Below are 14,168 nucleotides of genomic sequence, written 5' to 3' on the forward strand. Positions count from 1 at the left end.
TTACATCCCCTTTCTCCCTCCCCTTTCTTGGGAGAGGGGACCACCTGAGGCTAGTTTCCCTGTGAGATTTTTTTCACAGCCCTGAGTGATGCAGCTAGGTCAACCTAAATTTTAGGTCTAGACTAGGCCTGATCTGCTTCTTTATGTGCTTTGATGAGCAGTGAAATAGTTAATACTTAAAGCCGCATCACTGGCACTCACTGAGATGATTAGGGCAGCTCACACCTATCAGAGCTATGGCTACAAACTCTCCACAGACATGGCTTTGCTCTTCGCTCAACTCTTGGGAGAGGTGCTGGTATGTGTTCCTGCCAAGGAGAGCCCCAGCTTGTGCTCTGCTCCATAAAGCAGCATCCTCTAGTTAAAAAGGACCGTCATCAATTTGAAATTAATTTCCAGTGAGTGGAGGTGGGGACCTGGGGCAGGTTCTGTGTGAGGGAGTCCCTCCTCCCATAATGAGTGAGGGGTCCCAGGGCAGCATCTGTGTGAGAAAGTCTTTGCTTCCCTCTGCCAATGATTGAGGACGGCTGAGGTCTGGGTCTGTGTGAGGGAGTCTTCCCACCCCAAATGGGGGGTGGGGGCAAGTCAAGGTTTTTGTGAGGAGTCATGAGTGAAGTGGGGACCCAGGTCACAATCCATGTGGGGTGTCCTGGATAACCACTCAATCTCCCTGCATGTGCACTTCCTACCAGGGACTGTTTACACTCCCCAGAGGCTTGAGGGTGATGGCCTCTTCCTGCAGGGGCTGTTGGGATGGCTGTGACCAGTGGAAGTTTCATTATGTTGCAGATGGTGCTGCACTGTACCATATAAAGGTAGGGCAGTGGGGCTGGGTTGTTTTTGGAATGGAGTATTGGTCCATTTTGCACTCATGGAGCTTGCTGCAAAAAACATGTAGGAGATGTGAGGGTGAGGATCTGCTAGGCAGCTCTGGGGGCTGCTTTATTGTAGCTTCAGGGTAGCTCTGGAGGTGGCCTCCAGGGCCCTCCTCTCCTGGCTGTTTGGGGGAGGTCTTTGGAGTTGGCTGCTTTCCCCAAGCCTCTGCTTTTTCTCCAGGCTGTCTGGCGGGGTTGTTCCTGGACTCAGCCACTCTTTCTGGGACCTCCAGTCCAGGGTCATGGTCACATTTACGAAGCTTTAGACAGGGCGAAGTGAGGCCCCAGAGGAGCTCTGCTGTGGAAAACCATATATGACCCTTCTTTAATGCCTGCTTGTTTCGCTCCCCTCCATCCAATCATGCTGCTTCACATCCATTCCTCCCCATTTTTGGGAGATGGGGGGAGGGGGTGTCTGCTTGAGGCCAGTGTCTCACCTTCCTACTGACTGAGCCCAGTCCACATGTTCCTGATAAGCATGTGTGGGAATGCTCTTTGTCTTGCACTCAACTATGTCTTTCCCCAGTGATGGCTATGGGGTCCCTTCAGCCCATTTGTTTTACTCATCATCTGCTGTCTGTTAACCTGTGTTTAAAGCACCCCAACCTAGAGTGACAGGGATCTGTGTGTACAGGTTGGAGCAACACCTGAGTAAATGCACAAGTTAACTCTGCAATGGAGAAATATTCTCTCCCAAGCTGATGGCACTGAAAAGAGTTTCAGTGATTGCTTAGAGCTTCAATATGATCCACTTCTTGCTTTCATGCTTTGTTGGGCATTGAAATAGTTAACATTCAAAGTATCACAGGCATCTCTTTTAGCACTAAGATGAGTAGGGCAGCTCATGCCTGTCAGAGCTATGATGCAAGCTCTCCGCAGACATGGCTTTACGCTTAGGTGATTCAGCTCTTGGGAGGGATGCCTGTGCCCTGTGAGGGCGGTAGAACTCCATCCCCTTGTTCTCCCCCCCCCGCCCTCTCCTCCCCCACCTCCCTGTACAGGACAATGAAACATGATTGATTGGGGGCAATGCACTCCAAAACAAGGACGCAAGTGGTTAACAGACCACCTGGGAGGGTTTGAGCCAATGAGCAGAGTTTGGAGGGGGAACAAAAGAAGCTGGAGCTGCCCCAGATGGAATTAAGCAGCACAGAAAGATGCTGAAGCCCAGGGTTGTGCGAAGTCAGAACTAAGAGCTGCTTGAAGGAGAGCCAGCTGCTGTATGGGTGATTGTGCCCACATGGGTCCCACCCACCATTTTGAGCTCTCAGCGCAGACCAATGTCGGAGAGTGTGGACAGGTTGGACTGACCTGGGGGGTGGGGGGGGATTGCATCGCTGTGGGGCAGAAAGTCTGAGTGTGTTTTGCTAGGTTAGAGGTCAGGGCTGTGGTGTGTATGTTGTTCTGGAGCTGTAATGTCTGCTAGAAATTCTACCCTGGATTTACTCCTGACTTTGCCTGGGTTAGATAAGTGGTGTTCTACTGTTGTGTGGTACTTTTCACAGGGGTTAACTCTGACTGCTAGGAGGAGGGTTGGTGTTTGTGCAGAGGCATGTGGCTAGGACCCTTTCCCCAAACTGGGGAATCCCACACCTGACATGCTGGTATGTATTGCTGCCAAGTAGACCTAGGTCATGTTCTCTCTAAAGCAAAATCCTCCAGGTACAAGACAGTCACCAGTTTCAAATTAATCCCCAGTGAGTGGGGGCAGAGGGCAATGGTCTGTGTGAGGGAGTCTCCCCACCAGTGAACGAGTGGAACTGGGTCAGTGATTATCCCCCAAGGACTGGGAGGGGGCAGCAGGCCAGAGTCTGGGGGAACTTCCTCCCAAAGACTGAAGGGAGCTAGGGACAGGATCTGTGTGGGGAGTTCTGGACAACTAAGTTCCCCCCCACCATGCACTTCCTGTTCCCCACAAGTTGAGTAGGGGTGCCAACTTTCTAGTCGCACAAAACAAACACCCCTGCCCCTTCCCTGAGGCCTGGACCCCCGCTCGTTCTCCCCCACCCTCACTCACTTTCACCAGGCTAAGGCAGGGGATTGGGGTCTGGGTGGGGGGAGAGGGCTCTGACTGGGGGTGTGGGCTTTGGTGGGGCTGGGGATGAGAGGTTTGGGGAGAGGGCTCTGGCCTGGGTCAGGGAGTTGGGGTGCAGGAGGGTGGTATGGGCTCTGGGCTGGGTGTGAGGGCTCTGGGTGGGGCCAGAAATGAGGAGTTCAAGGTGTGGGAGAGGGCTCTGGTCTGGGGCAGGGGGTTGAGGTCTGGGGGCGGGTGTGGGCTCTAGGGTGGGGCTGGGGATGAGGGGTTTGGGGCTCAGGGCTGGGGCAGAGGGTTGGGGGGTCCAGGTTGCAGGCTCTGGGAGGGAGTTTGCGTGCAGGAGAGGACTCCAGGCTGGGGCAGTGGGTTGGGGTGCAGGAGGGGGTTAGGGACGCAGGGTCCTTGCAGCGCTTACCGCAGCTCCCAGGAAGCTGACTCCAGGTCCCTGCGGCCCCTAGGCACATGGGAGGCTCTGCATGCTGCCCTTGTGCCTGTAGGCACCGGCCCCACAGCTCCCCTTGGTTGCGGTTCCTGAGCAATGGGAGCTGCAGAGCTGGCCCTTGGGTGGGGGCAGTGCGTGGATCCTCCCTGGCTGCCCATGCACCACGGAGCTTCAGGGACCTGGCACCTGCTTCCAGGAGATGCACATCACCTCCATATTGGTGCACATAATATTCATTCCATATTTGGACCTAAAAAATTAGAGGGAATGCTGCCCAGTCCATACATTACTGCTAAGGAAGTGTGGGAAACCTCATTGGGCCTGTGTCACACTCAACAAGGTCTGTTCTCAGTGATGGCTATGGGGTCCCATCCATTCATTTTTTTTTATTCATCTTCTGCTGAGTTCAGCCTTGTCTAGGTTAGGAAAAAGGTAATTTTAAAAAATTGATGGCAAACTCTATTTTAAATAAAAGGAGTACTTGTGGCACCTTAGAGACTAACCAATTTATTTGAGCATAAGCTTTCATGAGCTACAGCTCACTTCAGTGGATGCACTGTATTTTCCACTGAATGAAAAGTGAGCTGTAGCTCACGAAAGCTTATGCTCAGATAAATTGGTTAGTCTCTAAGGTGCCACAAGTACTCCTTTTCTTTTTGCAAATACAGACTAACACAGCTGCTACTCTGAAATCTATTTTAAATATCACTTAGGCTTTGTCTAGACTAGGATATAAAGGTGTGATATCACTGACAAATCTAACATAGACAAGGCTCCCTGCTGTTAAAGCCACTGAAAACTCAAGTCAGTCTGGCACATGTTAAATGCAACGTTTCACCTGACTCTATATGTAAATGGCTTGAATTAAGGTCTTGAGTATAGCAGCAGTAAATTTCTTTTCCTCCTAAATCTATATTGGTTACTAAAATATAATGCTTTCATTATCATTGCAGTGCCATTATTTTGACCTCTTGCATTTGGATAAGCTCATGGATAATCATTACTTTCTCTTTACTCAGGATTAAGTCTGGCTTCCGACTTTGCACCTTCTTGCCACTGTGGGTAAAAAAGCAGAGGTTGGCTTTGAAAGTGTAGGCTAAAGTGGTATAACCATGGACTACAGTAAGAGTACCATTTCTGGCATTGGTTATATTTAACATTACTGTTTCCTTCAACAGAAATTCTATGCTGGAGAATCAGCCTCAGAAGCACTATGGAATAACATCTCCAATTAGCTTGACTCCTCCTAAGGAAATAGATTATATTTACACTCAGAAATTAATTGAAGCCATGAAGCCATTTGGAGTATTTGAAGATGAAAAAGAACTAAATCACAGGTATAACTTTTTAATATAATTGAAACACATTGCTTGAATCTATTTTAAAAACTAAGTCTAATGATGATTCTCATTACAGGCTGATTGTTCTTGGTAAATTGAATAAATTAGTCAAAGAATGGATTTCGGAACTCAGTGAGAGTAAGGTAAACATTTTTAAATTTGCAATTTAAGAAACAATTTTAAAAGAAAACAAGTACGTTATTTCTACTATTCAACTTATTTTCTTGCGTTCATAGTGATAATTCTCAATCTTGTATTCTGGAGTCTGTCCTCTGACTTTCTGCAAAGGAATAATAAACTTTTTCCATCTACATATTGGGCAATAGGCTTGTAGTAATTGTCACTCAAGTTAAGGCTTGGAAGATTTTAACTACCTAGATCTAGGGTGACCAGATGTCCTGATTTTATAGGGACAGTCCCGATATTCGGGGCTTTTTCTTATATAGGCTCCTATTACCCCCCCACCCCACCCCACCCCGTCCCGATTTTTCACACTTGCTATCTGGTCACCCTACCTAGATCCTTAAGCCTTTTTCTGGCAATTAAGTGAATTTGTAAATTGGCCATAACTAAATCATCTGTGTTTATCAATACAAATTAGAACCAGATAACTTTATCTAATGAGTATAGGGCCTGGCGAAATGAATTTTTTTTTATTATCTAACTTCCATGATGTTATCAATATTTTAAAGATCTTTTTCTATTAACTATTTTTATTTTTACAATTACGGGGGTTGGGTGAGGGTTCGGGTAGTTCTGACAGCAGGGCTGCAGGGGGCTCCTGGTGTGGCCAAAGGCCCATAGCCACCGGGGCACAAGATGTGGGGATGGGTGCAGCCATCCTGGCCCGGAAGAGCAGAGGCCCCCTGCCAGGACTGTAAAGAGGAGGAAGAGCCCCAGCAGTGGGCGAGGCCACCCTGCTGCTCAACCGTTCCCATCTCGGGACAGCTCCCACGCTCCTGGCGGGTGAGTAGGTGAGCAGGGCTGTGGCAGCGCAGCTGCATAGGGCTCCCTGCATGGCCACAGAGCTGGTGACACTGGACCCCTGGAAGGCTGGGATCCTGGTGGGTCAGAGCAGAGAAACCCTGGCCAAGGCTGTGAGGAGGAGTCCTCCCTAGCCAAGGAGGAGGCCACCCTGCTGCTAAATGTCTCCTGCCCTGGGATGGCTCCTCTTCCTCCCAGTCCTGGTCAGGGGGCTCTGCTCAGCCAGGTCAGGACCGCAGCCTTTCTCCATCTTGTTCCTGTGGAAATTAAGTGTGACTGGCCCCACTCAGTCCCCAGCCAGCAGTGTGGAAGTTGTCTCTGGGCAGGAAGTGTTAAGCAGCAAGGCGGCCACTACCACTGCTTCCTCCTTGCAGCCCTGACCAGGGGTTTCTGCTCTGCCCTGCCAAAACCACAGCCGGCCTGCCTCCCTCGCTCCTTGTGCCCGCAAGGATCAGGTGCCACCAGGCCTGAGGCAGTGCAGAGAGCCCTCTGCAGCACTGCTGTTGCAGACCCACTTGCTCCAGTAACCGCAAGGCTTCAGAGGGCTCCCTGCATGGCTGCAAGACCAGTGACACCTGATCCCAGCGGGCACGCCCACTGTTAGGATTGATAGCTTTTCATCAATTTCGGCATCAACCAAAATTGTCATTTACTGACAGTTATTAATTAAAATGTAATCCTGCTGAGCCTCCCTATAGAGCAGAGAGTGACATTCTAGCCTTGACTAAAGTTTTAAAAGTATCTCAGTCTGGCAGTGAAATAACTACTTGTAGTTCTCAGAATATATCCGTTATGATCCAGTTTATATCCTACACTGGCTGTCTTTAATTTATTACATGGCTCTTCAGATTCACATAAATGGAAGTATCTCTTATCTACACTGGAGATGTTACTTCTATAGTAATAAATGCGTCCATTGTATTTTTGTAAATCCTTCAGGAAATGACTGCCACCATGATTTCATATTGCTGTTACTTCAGTTGGCTAGAAAACATTGGTAGGAAAGGGGTAAAAAAAAGTTCTTACTCCAGTGACCACCTTTTGTACCTGAGCCATCAGTATGTTGCTGTTCATTAAGGAAGGCTAAGCTAATGTCCCCACGTATAGCTATTTTTATTTTTATTTAGAAATTACTGAGATCTTAAATTATTTCACATGTAGTAACTGCCCTTTATCTGTTGAAATCTTACTAATTGCCAAAACAAGCCAACTTAAGCTCTCTCAAAGTGCTAGCATAGCTTGTAGGGCTTCAGACGCTGGGAACCAAGAGCTGTATTTTAAACTCATATTTCTGCTCTCTTTATAGAACCTCCCACCTTCAGTTGTAGCAACTGTTGGTGGAAAAATATTCACATTTGGCTCCTATAGGCTTGGAGTACACACCAAAGGTATGTTGTTTTTAATAGTGTCTAGTCATACACTGTTTCAGACTAACTGCTTGATTAACTGAAGATATATGGGATATTTTTGCAGGTGCTGACATAGATGCTCTTTGTGTTGCTCCTAGACATGTGGAAAGATCAGATTTCTTTCAGTCATTCTTTGAAAAGCTAAAGGTTCAAGATGGAATCAGGAATTTAAGAGTAAGTTTTCTACCTGTATTCAGAGTAATAAACTTGTCCATGTTAAAGGGACACTGTCAACTGGAATGTTTAAACTGACCAATTTCACAAAATTACAGTTGCTGACAGTAGTCTTCAAATAGTATTGTACACACAACGCTGTTAAAACACTAAGGTTGCAAAGTCAAGTATTCTGATATTTCCTACCTAAAGTTGCCTGTGCAACTTTAATCAACCCATTTGTGTATATGCATTATAATAGTGGTTAACTAGATGATCACATAGTATGTTCTTTCTACAAATTTCCACTAATTTTGAGTGCCCAATTTGAGAGACCCTGAGAAAAAGCATGTCCTACATGGTTTGCATTATACTGCACTTAACATGTTTAAATCACAGCTCCCATTGATTTCACTTGCAGTTGAATGCTCAGCATTTCTGCAAAATCAGGCACCAAGGTCTAAAGTTGGGCATCCAGACAATGAGGAACACACACATTTAGTGAAATTTTTGGTTACAAGTAACTTGCCTAGCTTACATAGGAACTGTGCAGCAGAGGCAGGGATAGAATCCAGTTATCCAGAACAGCGTTCAGCTGCTTTAACCAGGAAACCGTCCTTCCTTTTCCTACAGTCCCCTGCCTCATTCACTACGTGCCTTCTAGCTTCTGCAACATGAGGCAGGGGTCCTATAGGAACAGCCTCCTTTAATGTACATCCCCAATTCATCCTCAGAGCATGTCTATCTTGTGCATTGAATGAGGCAAGGGTCCTGCAGAAAAAACTAATTAAAACTGTATCATGCAGGCACTCAAGGGGGTCAAATTAAGGTTGAACAGGCAACCTTAATTTTGGCATTTCCTAAATTCTGAATGTTTGATTTTAAAAGAGCATTAAGGTTGCAATATAGTTTTTTTATAACTTCCCATAATTAATAATTTTAAAAAAAGGCAAACGGAAAAAACAAACTCCCTCATATTGCATTATACTAATGTCCACAGGGTCATCAGCAGGACTGGAACTTTTAAACCTGCCACACAGACTTTTGCCCATTTGAACTAACTGGGTAACTGATAGGTTTTGTTTTGTTTTTTTTTTAATTCCATAATGGTTACAGTAAACTGAAGCATGTGAGAGAAAGCTGGTGTGTCTTTCTCCTGCCGCTATCACCTGCAACATATAATATAGCCTGAATCAAACGCTCAGATGTGTGAACTGCTCCATTCATTTCAGGTGAATGGGCAGGTGTCTCCTAGATCCTGGCATGCATAAGGGAAAGGAGAATATGGGACTGACAAGCACCCCACTCTTAATTCCTTCCTGTAGTCTCGCCAACCACCTCCATGTCATCCCTCACCTTGCCCCTTATACCTGCTCCTCATCCCGAGTCCCCAACCCTTCTCCCTTGCCACCCATCCCCATGTATCTTCCTCCCCTCCCAGGAAATATTTCCTTGTGTAATATTTTTCTTTTCAAAGATAGTTTGAGTGCACTCAGAATACATGTTTCCAAAATAAAAAAAAAATCCTTTGACAGAGGCAGATTTTTAGAAACATGCTTACGTTTTTGTCCTGTTTTACTTATATTTTTGGCTAACGGCAAGATTAGAAGTTACTGTGCTGGGTGTTGCTCAGGATCAGTGGTAGTAATATGTTCCTTTGAGCTGCTCAGGTCCTGTGCCTTGTGGCTGGCTAACACGCCTTTTGGGTTCTCTTTCTACTAGGGTGATGAGACCCCAAGTATTGAAAAATTGGGAGGGGGTGGGGGGAAATAGGAGCCAATATAAGAGAGAGACCCAAAAATCAGGACTGTCCCTATAAAATCAGAACATCTGGTCACCCTACTTTCTGCACATGCATAGTGTAAACAGTTGGCACGTGAGCATTAGGCATGTGCATCTCTAGAGAGCTAAGCTTCCTGGGAAATACTATTCAGTTTTGCTCCCCCCAAAGGGTTAGTGGGTGCCTTGTACTAGCTGGAGTAAATGTCAAGCAGCTGAGACCATTTTGCACATGATCAGAGCCATGGCTTGATTCCCTGTGCAAAAAAGTTGACTAACTCTGTCAACCTTAAGAAAAGCTTTTTTTGTGGGGGGGAAGCTGTATCTTAGGAAAATGACCCTAAACTTGGTTCAGTAACTCTGCCCAGTGCCCCCCCCCCAAGCTAATCCTAATTTCAGTACCTAGCAAATTGGTGGAACCCATAATAAAGAACAGAAGTATCAGACACCTAGATAAATGTGATATATTGGGGAAGACTCTGTAATGATCTTGGGGTTCATAAATAACAAACCGTTCAATGAGAGAGGAATAAAACTTTAATAAAACAAACTGGAGAGCTTCTGTAGTGAGCTGCTGCACACAGCCAGTTTGGTGTTCCCAATGCCTGTCTCCAGGGCACATCTCCCAAATTCTTGTGCTCATAATACCCCTTATGAGGGAGCATCTCTAAATTATACTCTTCTACAAACATATCCCTACAGACTCAACACGGCTTTTGTAAAGGGAAATCATGTCTTACCAATCTATGAGAATTCTCTGAGGGTGTCAACAAACATGTGGATGAGGGTGAACCAGTGGATGATAGTGTACTTGGACTTTCAGAAAGCCTTTGAGGTCCCTCACCAAAGGCTCTTAAGCAAACTAAGCCATCATGGGATAAGAGGGAAGGTCTACTGATGGATCAGTAACTGGTTAAAAGATAAGAAACAAAGAGTAGGAATAAATAGTTTCAGTAATGGAGACAGGCAAATAGTGGGGTTCCCCCAAAGACCTGTACTGGGACTTGTGAGGTGGCAAAATTTGCAGATACAGAATTATTCAAGATAGTTAAATCAAAAGCTGACTGAGAAGAGTTAAAGGAATCTCACTTGACTGAGTAAGAAAATGGCAGATGAAATACAATATTAAGTGCAACAAAATGCACTTTTTAAAAAAAAACCCAACTAATCTATATAAAGGTGGTGTCTAAATTAGCTGTAGAAAGAGATTTTGGAGTCTTCGTAGATAGCTCTCTGAAAACATCCATTCAATGTGCAATGGCCATCAAAATAAAGTTAGGAACCATTAGGGAAGAGGTGATAAAATATCATTATGCTACTATATAAATCCATGGTATGCCCACACCTTGAATGCTGCATGCAGTTCTTATTGCCCCATCTCCCAAAAGATATATTAGAATTGGAAACAGTACAAAGAAGGGCAACAAAAATTATTAGGGGTATGGAACAGTTTCTATATGAGGAGAGATTAAAAAGACTGGGACTGGTCATCTTAGAAAAGAGACGACTAAGAGGGATATGAGGGAGGTCTATAAAATCATGAATGGTGTGAAGAAAGGGAATAAGGAAGTGTTGTTGACCCCTTCACATAATACAGGGGCCAGCCGATGTTCTAAAGAGACAGCAGGTTTAAAATAGAAGGAAGTGCGTTTCATACAACTTACAATTAACCTGTGGAACACATTGCCATAGGATGTCATGAAGGCCAAAAGTAGAACTGTTAAAAATTTTAAATAAATTTAGATAATATCATGGAGGATATCAATGGCTATTACACAAGATGGTCAGAAATGCAACTCCATGCTCTGGGTATCCCTCCAACTGCCAGAAGCTGGGACTGGATGACTGGATAGATCACTTGAAGTTTCCCAGTTCTGTTCATTACCTTTTGGTCATTTGGCAATGTTAGAAGACTGGATACTGGGCTAGATGGACCATTGACCTAGTGTGGCCATTCTTATGTTCTCCATGTACTCCAAATTTCAAGGCAATCCAAGTAATCATCTAAATTTTAGAGGAGTCGCATTTTAAACAAAGCTTTTCTCAACTTTGAAGGTAGCTGAGCATTAACTGCTGCCAGTTGCAATCTTACTGATTACAGTAGACAAATGTAAACACCCTTTTTTAAAAAAAGTGGACTTTCCACCTTCCCAAGAGAAATGGGAAGACTTAACTAAGTATTGTATTGCATATATGCAAAGTGGTCTAGCTAACTGATTTGTGTTAGTATTTTTAAATATTGCTGAAATACTTTTTCTGGCCTTACGCCCTGGGGGGTGGGGGGAACAAAAGGTCAGGAGGTGAAACACAAGACTTGCTTTTTAAAAATGCAAAAACTATTAGGCATTTTCCCTTCCTGCTTTACAGGCGATAGAAGATGCGTATGTACCAGTTATCAAATTTGAATTTGATGGTATTGAGGTAAGAATTAAAGTTTAGTGTCTTGTTAAAATGCAGATGATTGGTTTTTTGCTTTGGAATTTGAATGATATATCACTGGTTCTGGTCTCACTGGCACAACAAACTATTTTGAAAGGTTATTCATTAGTACTCCAAAGTCTAAGGGCTTGTGTACACAGCTCTGCAGTTCAGATTACGGGGTGTGAATTGCAGCATGCACCAAAGTGCTACACTGCAACTCCCCCATGTGGACACTGCTGGCATGAACTAAAAGGCACCTAGCTTGGGTTAGGACTATGTTAACGTGAGCTAGGTGCCTTTTAGTTCTTGCCAGCAGTGTCCACATGGGGGAGTTGCAGTGTAGCACTTTGATGCATGCTGCATTTCAGACCAGCCTTAAGGGATGTCTACACTGCAAAGAAAAACCCACGGCTGGCCTAAGTCAGCAGACTCAGGCTGAGAGGCTGTTGCATTGCTGTGTAGACTTCCAGGCTTGCGCCTGAGTACTAAGACTCTCCCATCCTGCAGGTCCTAGGGCTTGGGCTCCTGTCCATGCCCTGAAGTTTACACAACAATGAAACTGCTCCACAGCCTAAGCCCGAGTCAGCTAGCACAGGCCAGCCACAGGTGTCTAACTGCTGTGTAGACATACCCTAAGAGCTCGTCTCAACAAACATCTAGTTTGTGGCAAGCTGGGGTGGGCTGGATTCACACACTAGTTTGCTGCAGTCTCATTGTTTGTGTGTCCCCTGCTGATACGAATTAACAGTCTTGTTTCAAAGAGGACCAGATCAGTGTGTTAACACTGTTAATGTATGTCAGCAGAGTACTTGAACAGATTGCCCTAGTGTGGGCTAGATTCACACCCCAGCTTGCCACATACTAAATGTTCACCTAGACAAGTCTTTAAACTGCTACAAAGTTAGTCAGGCTCTCATGTGGGCCATGCCTTTTCCCCAGATTGCATTACACTAAACTTCTATTTTAGGGTATGACTACACTAGAAATGTAAATTGAGCTATATTAGGTTGATTGACAGCCACCTCAGTAATTACTGCTGTGGTGCATGTCCACACTACCCTCCTTGAATCAGTGTTGCATGTCCTCACCAGGAGTGCTTCCACTGACCTAAGAGAGGCAGTGTGGGGAGCTCAGAGGCCTGTGTCTCAGCTCTGCTGGAAGCTCGCCCCACAGGGTCCCAGCGGGCTGCCCCATCCCTGTTTCCCATCAGGAGCGAGAGGGGGGAGAAGCTGCTCAAGGTTTTTCAGCTCCCCACTGGGAGCAGAGCAGCCTTGTCAATTTCCTGGTAGGGAAGGGGAGCGGGGCCTGGTAGCCCAGGGCTTTTTGCCCCAGCTCCCAGCCAGGAGCAGGGTCTAGCCTCCCAGGGCTCCTGCCATGAAATTGACAGACAGCCAACAGCTGAGGTAAGTAACGCAGACACTGCATTGCCCTAATTACATGGACGTGAGTCCTATGCTTTTCGTGAAGGTGGAGTTATGATGTCGGTGTGGTAGGGCACTTACCTCATCGGGAGCAAGGCTGTAGCATAGACACTGACATAATTAGGTTGACATAAGCTGCCTAACTGTGTCATGTAGACTAGGCCTTAGTGGAAAAAAATATCTGCAGGATGAAAATCAGAGCTAGGGTTTTGGGATACACACGTTCCTACTCAGTGACCCCCTTTCATCTCCCCTCTGCCCCTGCAGTGTATAGCATGAATTGACTTGAGTAAACATGGTGGGACTTTCAAGGAAGAACACTTCATATTAGTGAAGCAGAAGAGACTTGCCATCTTTTAGAACAGGAGTTTCCAGTTTGTCCCTGAGGCTGCTTGTGACCCTTCAAGGAAACTGAATTAAATATTCATTTTTCTTCTAAATTAAGTGTGTTCCCTGAGCCACAGACTCTTAAAATGAAGTGTTTGAATTACCTCTCACTGCAGTGAGTGGAGAGTGTTGCAGAGGAAGGCAGTTCTTTGGAATAGTTCTGGTGGGAGCCAGATGTGCGCTGAGCAGCTACTGTCCCTTCTCTGCTGTAGCCACTTAGCTTCCTGCTGGTTGGCTACTATATTCCAGCAGAGGGAGGTAAGTGGCTCATTTGCTCCAGTCTGCCAAAGACCCAGAGCAGGATTTTGTCTCCAGAAAAAAGAAAAAGGAGTACTTGTGGCACCTTAGAGACTAACAAATTTATTTGAGCATAAGCTTTCGTGAGCTACAGCTCACTTCATTGGAATGCATCCGATGAAGTGAGCTGTAGCTCACGAAAGCTTATGCTCAAATTGGTTAGTCTCTAAGGTGCCACAAGTACTCCTTTTCTTTTTACTGTAAGGAGAGTGATCACTTAAGATGATCTATTACCAGCAGGAAAGCGGGGGGGAGAAAACCTTTTGTAGTGACGATCAAGGTGGGCCATTTCCAGCAGTTAACAAGAACATCTGAGGAACAGTGCGGGGGGTGGGGGGGAGAAATAAACATGGGGAAATAGTTTTACTTTGTGTAATGACCCATCCACTCCCAGTCTCTATTCAAGCCTAAGTTAATTGTATCCAGTTTGCAAATTAATTCCAATTCAGCAGTCTCTTGCTGGAGTCTGTTTTTGAAGTTTTTTTGTTGAATTGCCACTTTTTGGTCTGTAATCAAGTGACCAAAGAGATTGAAGTGTTCTCTGACAGGTTTTTGAATGTTATAATTCTTGACGTCTGATTTGTGTCCATTTATTCTTTTATGTATAGACTGTCCAATTTGGTCA

General features: G+C 45.5%; 1 protein-coding gene across 1 annotated transcript in view; it reads left to right on the plus strand.

Annotated features, from left to right (window-relative positions):
• Positions 1-300: 300 nt before the first annotated feature.
• The window catches only part of PAPOLG (poly(A) polymerase gamma), a 58,344-nt gene continuing 44,476 nt past the window's right edge, over positions 301-14,168 (plus strand). Inside the window, exons 1-6 of the mRNA XM_073335310.2 lie at positions 301-398; positions 4,531-4,689; positions 4,769-4,835; positions 6,983-7,064; positions 7,150-7,259; positions 11,385-11,438. Of these exons, the coding sequence (XP_073191411.1) occupies positions 301-398; positions 4,531-4,689; positions 4,769-4,835; positions 6,983-7,064; positions 7,150-7,259; positions 11,385-11,438 (570 nt within the window). The remainder of the gene's footprint in view (positions 399-4,530; positions 4,690-4,768; positions 4,836-6,982; positions 7,065-7,149; positions 7,260-11,384; positions 11,439-14,168) is intronic.

The sequence above is a fragment of the Lepidochelys kempii genome, chromosome 3 (genome assembly GCF_965140285.1).
Source record: "Lepidochelys kempii isolate rLepKem1 chromosome 3, rLepKem1.hap1, whole genome shotgun sequence".
NCBI classification, from domain to species: domain Eukaryota; kingdom Metazoa; phylum Chordata; order Testudines; family Cheloniidae; genus Lepidochelys; species Lepidochelys kempii.